General features: G+C 44.3%; 1 protein-coding gene across 1 annotated transcript in view; it reads left to right on the top strand.

Moving 5' to 3' along the window:
• The first annotated feature begins 811 nt into the window (after positions 1-811).
• LOC106583415 (neuroendocrine convertase 1) overlaps positions 812-12,893 on the top strand; it is a 30,937-nt gene continuing 18,855 nt past the window's right edge. The window contains exons 1-5 of the mRNA XM_082967639.1: positions 812-1,252; positions 2,561-2,665; positions 2,954-3,076; positions 8,491-8,637; positions 9,714-9,790. Of these exons, the coding sequence (XP_082823765.1) occupies positions 1,064-1,252; positions 2,561-2,665; positions 2,954-3,076; positions 8,491-8,637; positions 9,714-9,790 (641 nt within the window). The 5' untranslated portion in view covers positions 812-1,063. The remainder of the gene's footprint in view (positions 1,253-2,560; positions 2,666-2,953; positions 3,077-8,490; positions 8,638-9,713; positions 9,791-12,893) is intronic.

Raw genomic sequence — 12,893 nt, 5'->3', positions numbered from 1 at the left:
CATCCACGTTTTTCCCCGATGGAATAATTTCTCCATATGAAACCTCCTGTTTGCTTGAACTTTGTCTTCGCCCTTGGAGCTGTCCAATACCGTGGTGCTGAAACAGCGTCTACACTCCAGTGATGTGCGCTGCACATTGCCGTCACTACAGCCTCCGTCGGAGTGAGCTCTCCTTTGGGGTGCATGTAACAGATACACTTGATGAAAATTGTCAATCTAAGGTATTGAAATTAAGTCGTGCCATTATTTTACACATATCAAAGACCTATATTGCAATGCTGGCATGATTTGTCACACATAGGCTAATAGTCAATCTCCGTTCAAGTGGTGTGGTCTCTGAAAGCTATAGTGCCTATATTAACCTATTCTTGCTCTTGCATTTCCCTTGCACAGCAAAAACAAAAATCATAGAGATAACGCAACAATAAAATAATCATTCTGTTTGGGCGTGCTTCAAATGATAGCCTACTAGGCTGACATAGACTATGCGTTGGTGAGGCGGGGTTACGAGGGTGGGGGTCTCTTCTATTAAAATAACTATATTGTTGAATGGGGGGAAAGTAGACTATCACGTAGGCTAAACATTAGAGAAGCATGGTGCTACATTTATTTTCCTCTGCATGTTTGCACATGCATTACTATTACAGTAGTTTTCATTGCCACCCCTACTAGCTTGAATGAAAAAATACAGTGATATTTTTAGATATAACTTTCCCCTCCCCTCTGACGCTCCTTCTCTCCGCGTGTCTCTCTCGGGACTCGAACATAGACCCTACCCCGTGGTATGTAGGCTCGTTGACGTCAGAACCGATTCGTAATTTGACGTGTAAATATTCTCGCCCCCTTCCAAGGTTTACTCTACGCTTGCTTTCCTTGATGGTTCAATAAGGTAATAACGCCGTGACAGGTACTCTTTCCCACCCTGCACTTTGAAGGAAAATTACATGCAAGGCGAACCAATTTATTTAATATTACTTGCATTTTTGTTTTTAATTTGTTGTCTTGTATGCCTTCCAAGAGCATCAATCAAATATATATTTAATCTAATCGTATTTTCTCTGAGATGGAAATGAGATCTCGCCCAACAACGGTGATGTGCTGTGCTCTTGCGGTTCTCTGCTCCATCGCTCGTTCCGTGAATGCTTCATTCGGGGACAGACAGTACCTCAACGAATGGGCGGTGGAGATTCCCGGAGGACCGGACGCCGCCAGGTCCATTGCCAAAGAACTGGACTACCGAGTAGTCCGCCAGGTAGGTTAGAGCCACAGCAACGCCCCGGTAATAAGTTCGCTCCTCACAATTGTGGTCTTGGAACCGTGTATCTCTTTACACTATACAATTAATATGCATATTTCTGTGTTCAATTTGGCTCAGTATCTTGTCTTGGTATCAGTATTCCACTTTTTTATTAGTACTATTCATTCGGTTGTATACAGCTGAAAGCTGAGATGGCGGGTGGCATGGCAGCCTTGTTCCTGATGTTGTAGTCTACACAGACAGCATCCTTACTGAACTTATGCTTTAACTGAGATTTAAAAACAGCAACTAATGTGATTGGTGCACTCTGTCAGTCATCTTCATAAGTCTGGTCAGAGTGAGAAGGGAAATTCAATAGTGTCGTGTAACCTATTAAATGTCCATTATTGGCTTTTTAGTTGTTTTACAATCAGTGTATTTGCGTATCACTGTTACTTTATAATAAGTACATGTATATCATCAAACAAGTACAAACAATTAGTCTATCAATGTATTTGGGGCAAAAGATGGGGATCCAATCCATATTTCATGTAATAGACTGTAACAATGACTCATTGTGTGCTGTATACTGATGATAGCCGCCTTCTGTAAATATGTCGATCACCAATGTTGTAATTTACCTTCTACCTTGTCCAAAACAAACATTAGGCCTATACACCCCCAGGTGATCCCTCTCTTGTCTACTCAGAGGAAACTAGCGCTCTGACTACACAGGTCAATGATTAACCTGTGTTTCCATTCAACCAGGGGGTGGGTATGATGCCATGTCAGCTCCATAATAATAATAGGCCTAAACTGTGGCTCAGAGTAACTCGTATCCTAGATTAGTGTTATTTTTATTTTTATTTTAAGCAGTATCTGTGATTGGCTCATTATTTGCACAGTGTCCATGCTATTCTGATAAGCACCTTTAGATTCAGGGGGTTTAGCTGTGTTTCTCTTTCCCAGGAAATTGCTAAACAAGGCCGGCTATAAATATAACTAATAAGGAAACTAGCAGGCCTATTGCTGTTGTGGTGGTATTTGCCTTCCTGTCATTATAATATTATCATTTAATATCAACAGCTACCCATGTTTGAGAATGATTAAAGGCACTGATTCAACAAGCTGTTCAAGACATTTAAAGGGAGATGTCCTTCCGGGTGTAATATGACCCAAGGCACTTGATTAATATATAATTAATAATTATTGCATTAATAATTGCAGGCAGTCCTATGTTACGGGATTGACAGGAAGAGGATAATGGTATTACATCACTGCTATGAAATATTCAATAACATACCACTTTCCTCCTGTCTGCAGATTGGGGCGCTAGAAAACCATTACTTGTTCAAACACCAGACTCATCCTAGCAGGACAAAACGAAGTGCCGATCACATCACCAAACGCCTGTCCGAGGATGATCGGGTAAACAGTCCTGTATCTGTAACATTGTCTATGGCCGTGTCTGAAATGGCACCCTATTTCCTTTATAGTGCACTACTTTTGACCAGGGAAGTACACTAAAGGGAATAGGGTGCCATTTTGGACACACTGTGTGTCTGTGTCTCTTCTGGTAGACTCCTCTCACGGGTAAATGCCTCCAGTTTTCAGAATAAAACACCTGCGTGTGTGAATTAGCTACGTAAGCGAATATACAGCATAAACATAAATATGGCAGAATTCTCATATCTCTCTGTCTCTTTGGGCGTCAAGGTATCATGGGCGGAGCAACAATATGAGAAGCGGCGCAGTAAGCGGGCGTCACTGGGGTCATGCCGGGACTGTCCGGTGGACGAGCTGTTCAATGACCCTATGTGGAACCAGCAATGGTACCTGGTAAGTCCCAAAGATCTACATGTTCCCATATGTTTCCTATAAGTCATACCCAGTGAGTAAAATTACACTTTGAACAGTCTAGGTTATTTGGTTGTCTCTGTGGTTATTTGGTTGTCTGTGTGATTATTTGGTTGTTTGTCTGTCTGTGTAGTTATTTGGTTATTTCTTGTCATGGTGGCCAATAGCCAGGGCCAGAACTGAAACGCTGAATAAACAGCAATCTAAAATATGTTTTCTGACCCGACTATCAGTGATGTCAGTTCAGATCCGGCTGGTGTCTGCTGCTGCCTTCTGTTTGACCTGATTCACAAACACAATCCTAGCCTGGTCCCAGATTTGCTTGTGCTGTCATGCCAATTCCTAATGGTCATAGTCATTGGGTATTGGAAAGACAGCACAAACAGATCTGGGACCAGGCTAACACAATCCCAGAGCCCCTGAGATTTAGCACTGGCAGGGACGGACAGCTTCCTAATGAGTAGAAGCTTTGCCTTCACAAGCCTTTTAGAGAAGTGTATATAGCACCAGTTCATTAGAGGTCTTGCGTTAGACTTAGATGTATTAATGTTGTTGTCTATCACAATTAGGATCTGTCCAAATGAAAGGAAAGCCTACATGTGTGAGGAACAGCATGTGTCTATATTGCCATGCACGTGTGTGAGGATGACACAAATATCTTCAGCGATCACACATGAATATGTATGTGGGAGACTTGAGAAATGTGAAAGAAAGGTTTTAACTCCGCAATAGTCAAATTAATTAGTAATCATCCAAAATCCCAGTAAAAAGACCCATTTGTTTAATTGAACATGCTGGCCTGGCAGGAGATTGTAAGGGAACTCACTCTCTCCAACCATAATCCAGTGGAGCGGAAAAGGCTGTCACACATTAAGACCCAATTTAGTCGTACACAATGGCTATTTCAGCCCACTGAGGCCAAGCCAGTGGAGGATAGTGTCATAGCTATGTATTCCCTACCGGGTACATTACAGACACATCCACTTCATCCTGTGTTTAGGATTAGGCTGAACCAACCTACACTCCATTTTTACTATTTTATTCTATGTCATTACTTTTACAAGTTGTGTTATAATTGCGTGCCAATAGGATTTTGCTAACATTGATACGCTATTATGGCCCCCTTGCAATTATTGTGAGAGTGGAGATAACTTTTGTAATGGTATTTGGTCATTTATTAAATGCAGCGAGTCATTATTTCTAATTTTGTTATCAGCCAGCAGTGCTGGCTAAGTCAACATCTGTTATCTCATAATGATAGGACATGTGTGTGCGCACGTGTGTGTGTGTGCACGTGCGTGTGTGTTTGAGTATGTTTACATGTGTCAGTGTGTGTGTGTTTGAGTATGTTTACGTGCGTGTGTGTGTGTTTGAGTATGTTTACGTACGTCAGTGTGTGTGTGTGCACGTGCGTGTGTGTGTTTGAGTATGTTTACGTGCGTCACTGTGTGTATTTTGTCCGTTCTTTCTATGTTCCCTGAACTTAATGAACTGAGTCACTCACTGTAGGACATAAGAAAATAAACCCTGATGGATCCTTTTTACTCATCTGGGCTGATGACCCTAATTGAATTGGTCATGACGTGCTCGTTTATGTCTGCCAATGAGAGGGCATAGCTGACAAACACCTACACCTGTCCACTCATTTGTGACAGCCCTCTGATTGGTCTAGGCCAGCCCTAGGGACTTTTAGTCAGGGATATCAAATATGAAAGAAAGAAAAATAAAGAAATAAAGAATTAAATAGTAGTAATCCCCAAGGGAAAATATAAATAAGGGTGTGTGTAGGAGGACATAAAACGAAGGATAGAGGAAGAGAGATAAAGCTAATGAGGGATATCAGGAATGACATGGAAGTTGAAGGGAAAAAAGTGATAGTGAAAGGAGAGGGAATAAGGAGTGCGTAGAGAGGCAAAAGGGCAGAGTGAGGAATGAAGAACATGACGTGGACAGAGGGATGGAGGTACTGCTGGATAGAAGATTTGAAGGGGGGTTGGAGTGAGGGGAAGAAGGCAGTGAGGGAGAAAGACAATGGAGAGAGGGAGGGATGGAGAGAAGGATTGGATGGAGAAAGTGATGTTTAGAGAGGGAGATGGGGAGAGATAGAGATTGTAGGAGTGGGTGACTGCCTGATAATGCAATCAAAGGAGTGACTCATAATACATTTAGATTACTCCCTCTGTCAAGGGGTGTGTGTGTGTGTGTGTGTGTGTGTGTGTGTGTGTGTGTGTGTGTGTGTGTGTGTGTGTGTGTGTGTGTGTGTGTGTGTGTGTGTGTGTGTGTGTGTGTGTGTGTGTACAGGTTTCAGTTTGTGCACATACTGTAAGCGTGTGTGGATGCCGATGTGTTTGTTTACTGTAAGTGTCCATTCTAAATGTTTGCTTGTGCGTGCGAGCAGGGCTGTTTGGAGCCCACAGCTTACGTGCCAGTCAATAGATGAGTCATCCAATACGATACCAAGACAAAGGAGCTACAGAAGCTGTCAACAGGACTGCACAGCCTGATTTCTAACAGAATATTTCATAGTCTGATACATTTATACGTTTTGGTCATTTAGTAGGATATCTATAGGGGACACATGTTGTACATTTGATTGTTTTGTCAACCGTCCCTGTTGTAGAAATGAATGGTGTGGTATCTGTGTTGTAAGGATGAATCAGAGGGTTTTGATGATCATTCAAACGGAGTCAGTCTCCAGTCTCCCACTACCACCCCCCATCTCTTCACTTCCTCTAGTAGTCGGAGAAATACAGAGGAGAGAGAGAGGGAGAGCAGTGAGACGGCCCAAAAGAGAAGAGAAATGGGAAAGAAAGAGGGATCAAGAGAGAGAAAAAGAGAAAGAGGGGGTGCAAAATAGATAGCAAGAAGAAGAGAGATAGGAGAAGAGGAGAAATGGGGAAGAAAGACGGAGCAAGCGAGGAAAAAGAGGAGAAAGGAGAAAAAAAGGAGAGCAAGAGAGAGATAGAGAGATCACAGCGATGACTCATTGCACTGGGTGGCGTTCTGAAGTGTCTGTGCATAATGTGGGAGGGAACACAGCAGCTCCAAGACTTTCCTAGTCTTTTTTTAGTCCCTTCTCCTGCTCTGAATCATCCCATCTCTCCTCAGGGAGGACCGCTGCACTCTCACTCCCTACTGATTAGCCAATTAACACTAGTTGGGTACCCCAAACATATACACATGCATTTAAATGAAATACATTAAAGGTATCACTGATTAGACCGAGGCTTGGTAGAGATGATAGAGGCTTGGCCTCGCACAATGACACAATCATGAAGTATTAAATCATGAAGTATTATTACGCCTCGCAAGATTCTCAACCTTAATGTGGTCTTCAGTGATCCACTTAGTTGAGTAATTTTGTTGGATTGAAGTATTAACCTGCATGCTCTCTACGCCAAGGGTTTCCTACTGTAAATGGTCAAGAGAGTGGACTCAGCCAGGACAAAGAAAGTAACAAGCTGATAATGAATTCCTGAAGGTCAACTTTGGACATGACAGCCTCCATTAGCGAAGATGGAGCTAGCAAAGCGAGGTGGCCATCTTCAGTTGACCTTTCTCCATTGTTTTGGATACTGGCCTAAGATACTTGATATTCACAGACGCAATTTAGGTGAAGTACCTCAGTCTTAACCTCTCTGGGCTAGGCGGGACGAATTCCTCCCACCTACGCAACAGCCAGTGTAATCCAGTGGCGCGATTTTCAAATACCTTAGAAATGCTATTACTTCAATTTCTCAAACATATGACTATTTTACAGCATTTTAAAGACAAGACTCTCGTTAATCTAACCACACTGTCCGATTTCAAAAAGGCTTTACAACGAAAGCAAAACATTAGATTATGTCAGCAGAGTACCCAGCCAGAAATAAACAGACACCCATTTTTCAAGCTAGCATATAATGTCACATAAACCCAGAAGACAGCTAAATGCAGCACTAACCTTTGATGATCTTCATCAGATGACACACCTAGGACATTATGTTATACAATACATGCATGTTTTGTTCAATCAAGTTCATATTTATATCAAAAAACAGCTTTTTACATTAGCATGTGACGTTCAGAACTAGCATACCCCCCGCAAACCTCCAGTGAATTTACTAAATTACTCACGATAAACGTTCACAAAAAACATAACAATTATTTTAAGAATTATAGATACAGCACTCCTTTGTGCAATCGAGGTGTCCGATTTTAAAATAGCTTTTCGGTGAAAGCACATTTTGCAATATTCTCAGTAGATAGCCCAGCCATCACGGCTAGCCATTTAGACACCGACCAAGTTTAGCCCTGACCAAACTCCGATTTACTATTACAAAAGTTTGATTACCTTTGTTGTCTTCGTCAGAATGCACTCCCAGGACTGCTACTTCAATAACAAATGTTGGTTTGGTCCAAAATAATCCATCGTTATATCCAAATAGCGGCGTTTTGTTCGTGCGTTCCAAGACACTATCCGAAGTGTAAATAAGGGTCATGAGCATGGCGCAATTTGTGACAAAATATTTCTAAATATTCCATTACCGTACTTCGAAGCATGTCAACCGCTGTTTAAAATCCATTTTATGCAATTTTTCTCGTAAAAAAGCAATAATATTCCGACCGGGAATCTGCGTTTAGGTAAACAGAGGAAAGAAAACAAAGCATTCGGTCGACGCGGGCACGCGCCTGAGTCTCACAGTACTGTAACCAGCCACTACCCAAACGCGCTACTTTTTTTCAGCCAGAGCCTGCAAAGCCACGATTCAGCTTTTTGCCGCCTTCTGAGAGCCCATTGGAGCCGTAGGAAGTGTCACATAACAGCAGAGATCCTTTGTTTTGGATAGAGATAACAAAGAAGGCCAAGAAATGGTCAGACAGGGTACTTCCTGTACAGAATCTTCTCAGGTTTTGACCTGCCATTTGAGTTCTGTTATACTCACAGACACCATTCAAACAGTTTTAGAAACTTTGGAGTGTTTTCTATCCAAAGCCAATAATTATATGCATATTCTAGTTACTGGGCAGGAGTAGTAACCAGATTAAATCGGGTACGTTTTTTATCCAGCTGTGTCAATACTGCCCCCTAGCCCTAACAGGTTAAGGCACCACAGCTGTGCTGTTCTTTTTCCATTGTTTGCGTCGTATGGGAGCTACTTCCTGTATGTAAATCCAGTGCCAATGTCATGAGATCTTGTCTTAAAGGGATACTTCAGGATTTTGTCAAACTACACTCAGAGACATAAAATGGTATCCATGAGTTCATCTGACTCTGGGGAAGTCGATAAAGGGCCTCGTTGCCAAAATCCCGGAGTATGCCTTTATTGCTTTATTGTGCACATGATTTAACTACAAACAACTTAAACTACTCTCTCTCTCCTTCTCCTCTTCCCCCTCTGTGTCGGCCATTCCAGCAAGACACTCGGACGTCGTCCTCCCTGCCCAAGCTGGACCTCCACGTGATTCCTGTGTGGAAGAAAGGGTTCACAGGGAAAGGAGTGGTCATCACCGTGCTGGACGACGGCCTGGAGTGGAACCACACCGACATCTACCCCAACTATGTAAGACCACGTTTCCACGGCAACAGACATCAGTAAGGGAGAGCGTTCCCATGGCAATGTCGGTGACACTTACACAGCCATTCATGAAGCACTAATAAGCAGTAATAAATTGCTATATGATAGGTGGTGATGACGGTTGTATAGTGTGCATTGAGGACAGAGCTGGACATCAATAATAGGAGGAGTTATTGTGGTTCTAGATTATTTTGTAGTTGCTGCGTTGACAGATATAATACTTGGCTAGTATAACTGCAAAGTTGTCTTTAGCATTTATCAAGGTTTTTCCTCAAGTTGGTTAAAGGTTATAGTGAAGAAGTCTTAGCTAGTGACTATTGTGTTTGCACATTTTGAAAAAGCTTCTGTTAAAGTTTCAAATAATCAACATTTAGGCCGCCAAACCCAATTGCAAGTGAGACGATGGCTTTGAACAATATTTTTGGGGGGTGAGGTGTTTTTTAAAAATGAACCAAACCTCATTAGACAGTCATGTTGGCACATTTCTCAAATCTTGAAATGAGAGGAAATCTGTGAATGTTGAGATATCTACGTTTTGCTGGCAAACAGTAGTTTCTCTGTCTGACACCAGGCATTGACAGACTAGCACTGGACAACGGTCTGCTTTCATTTGCATAATTTTCACAGATTAATTCTTGCCTTAATTGACACTAAATTAATTTTCTTGGCTTATTTGTTTTCTTGTACATTAGAGCAGACTGGTTTTAATGATTCTGATTTAAGTAAAAACATTTGAATTATTAGATGCATTGTCCACACGCTCATTTTAACTGCAGATTATATTGTCTTGTTCAGTTACTTCAACCTTTTAGCAATAAACCTTCAAGACAAAGACATATTGACAAATGTTATACATTCCCCTTTCTCAAACCGAATGGCTTTGTTTCAGCCCTAAATAATTTCCTCCATGGTCCTCTTGTCTGGTGTTCAACCATCCATAGACATTATTTACAGTCCCTCTCAGTGACAATAGGTTGGCCCTTGGTCTAGTAACCTGTTAAGTGGGTTGCCAGATTTGGTTCTGAATCCTGTCGTGATTTCCCTGTCTCGTTCTTATCCAGGACGCAGCAGCCAGCTACGATTTCAATGACAACGACCCTGACCCCTTCCCCAGGTACGACTCCACCAATGAGAACAAGTAAGTTGGTTATTTATTTCAGGGACATACCTGCTATCTGTAAGGGCTGTCAAATGGAGTAGACCAAGGCGCAGCGTGTTTAGTGCTCATCTTGAAGTTTAATGAAGAAGTAGAACACTTTACAAAAGAAACAAAATGACAGCCAACAGTTCCGTCAGGATTCCAAACTACTAAACGGAAAACAACCACCCACAAAACCCAAAGGAAAACAGGCTGCCTAAGTATAGCTCCCAATCAGAGACAACGATCTACAGCTGTTCCTGATTGAGAACCATACCCGGCCAAAACAAAGAAGTCACACCCTGGCCTAACCAAAATAGAGAATAAAACCCTCTCTATAGCCAGGGCGTGACAGTACCCCCCCCCCCCCCCCCCCAAAGGTGCTGACTCTGGCCGCAAAACCTAAACCTATAGGGAAGGGTCCGGGTGGGCATCTATCCGCGGTGGCGGCTCAGGGGCGGGACGCAGACCCCGCTCCACCACTGGCTCACCCCACTTAGGTGGCGCCTCTGGAGTGGGGACCCTCGCCGCCGACCCCGGACTGGGGACCCTCGCAGCGGGCCCCGGACAGGCGGGCGACTCTGGCAGCTCCGGACAGGCGGGCGACTCTGGCAGCTCCAGATGCGCCAGGCTGGGGAGACATGCAGGAGGCCTGGCTCTGGGAGACATGCAGGAGGCCTGGCTCTGGGAGCAGGCACAGGACTCACCAGACTAGGGAGACATGCAGGAGGCCTGGCTCTGGGAGCAGGCACAGGATTCACCAGGCTGGAGAGAAATGCAGGAGGCCTGGTTCTGGGAGAACAGGCACAGGATTCACCAGGCTGGGGAGACTTGCAGGAGGCCTGGCTCTGGGCGCAGGCACAGGATAGACCAGCTCCTGGAGATGCACTGGAGGTCTGGAGCGCACGGCCTGCACAACCCGTCCTGGCTGAATTGTCACTGTAGCCCGGCATGGGCGAAGCGCTGGCACAGGGCGAACTGGGCTGTGCTGGAGAGTGAGGGCTGCTGTGCGTAGAACAGGCGCAGGGTAGGCTGGACCTAGGAGACGTACTGGTGGCCAGATGTGCTGCGCCAGCGCACTTCTCCCTGGCTGTGTGCCAACTTTAGCACGGCACTTGCGGGGGGCTGGTATCGACCGCACCGGACTGTGCATGCTGATGGGCGAGACAGTGCGCACTTCCGCATAGCACGGTGCTCTCCACGTCAACCGCTCCCCACGGTAAGCACGGGGAGTTGGCTCAGGTCTATTGCCTGACTCCGCCAATCTCCCCGTGTGCCCCCCCAACATTTTTTGGGGGGGCTGCCTCTCAGGCTTCCTTGCCAGCCGTGTTCCAGCATAACGTTCGCTCCCTTTTCCTGCTGCCTCCGCTCTCCTGGCTGCCTCCACCTGTTCCCATGGGAGGCGATCCCTTCCAGCCAGGATCTCCTCCCATGTGTAGGATCCCTTGCCGTTCAGGATATCCTCCCATGTCCAGGTGTCCTTCTTACCACGCTGCTTGGTCCTTCTTTGGTGGGAGTCGTGACAGTATCATGGCTATTTGTGACATATGGGAGAAGTGTGTAGGACTTTTCGCACACATTCATCTGTTTTCAAACCATCATTTCTATATGCATGATTTACATGCATACTGTATTCCTATATTTATGTAGGCTATCTAGCATAGTATCCAATCAAAATGATCATGACTCCAGTAGTAATAGAGAATGTTATTCATCATGGATCGGGTCCCATGCAGTCTGAAGGCCGCCATAAAACCCATGTAATTCACTTCCTAGTTACAGCATCCTCTCTGTCAATTAAATAACCATATCAGAAGGGGGCAGGCTTACAGTACCACCCTAACACACACAAATCTAACAAGTAATCTAACAATTCCCCAACAACTACCTAATACACACAAATCTAAAGGGGTGAATGAGAATACGTACATATAAATATATGGATGAACGATGGCTGAGCGGCATAGGCAAGGTGCAGTAGATGGTATAAAATACAGTATATACATGTGATATGAGTAATGTAAGATATGTAGACATTATTAAAGTGGCATTATTTAGAGTGGCATGGTTTAAAGTGACTAGTAATCCATTCATTAAAGTGTCCAGTGATCGGGTCTCAATGTGGGCAGTCTGATGGCCTTGAGATAGAAGCTGTTTCTCAATCTCTCGGTCCCAGCTTTGATGCACCTGTACTGACCTCGCCTTCTGGATGATAGCGGTGTGCACAGGCAGTGGCTCGGGTGGTTGTTGTCCTTGATTTTTTTTTGGCCTTCCTGTGACATCGGGGGCTCTAGGTGTCATGGAGGGCAGGTAGTTTGCCCCCGCTGATGCGTTGTGTAGACCACACCACCCTGTGGAGAGCCTTGCGGTTGAGGGCAGTGCAGTTGCCGTACCAGGCTGTGATACAGCCCGACAGGATGCTCTCAATTGTGCATCTGTAAAACTTTGTCAGGGTTTTGGGTGACAAGCCAAATTTATTCAGCCTCCTGAGGTTGAATAGGCGCTGTTGCGCCTTCTTCACCAAACTGTCTGTGTGGGTGGACCATTTCAGTTTGTCTGTGATGTGTACGTCCAGGATGACACGGCTGTTTAAAGGATCGGACCAAGGCGCAGCGTGTTTGTAGTTCCACATATTTATTATTACGTGAAATGTTTGCAATACACCAAAAACTTGAAACAACAAAACAACAAACCGTGACGCAGAGAGAAAACACACTACTCAAAAATGAACAACCGACAAACACAAGTGGAAAAACCCCCTACATAAATATGATCTCCAATTAGAGACAACGAGAACCGGCTGCCTCTAATTGGAGATCATCCCAACAACCCCAACATAGAAATAGAAACCTAGAAAAATCACATAGAAACAGATAACAAGAAACCCACCCAAAAACACCCCCTGTCACGCCCTGACCGACTCTACTATAGAAAATGACATCTTACAAGGGTCAGGACGTGACACAGGAACTTAAAACTTTCCACCTTCTCCACTGCTGACCCTTCGATGTGGATAGGGGGATGCTCCCTCTGCTGTTTCCTGAAGTCCACAATCATCTCCTTTGTGTATCAGACACACACAGATGATCCAACTGGAGCTGTT

Source organism: Salmo salar, chromosome 22, assembly GCF_965601325.2.
Source record: "Salmo salar chromosome 22, fSalSal1, whole genome shotgun sequence".
Taxonomy (NCBI): domain Eukaryota; kingdom Metazoa; phylum Chordata; class Actinopteri; order Salmoniformes; family Salmonidae; genus Salmo; species Salmo salar.
Note: the sequence above shows the minus strand (reverse complement) of the source record. Positions and strands in the feature narration are given on the sequence as shown.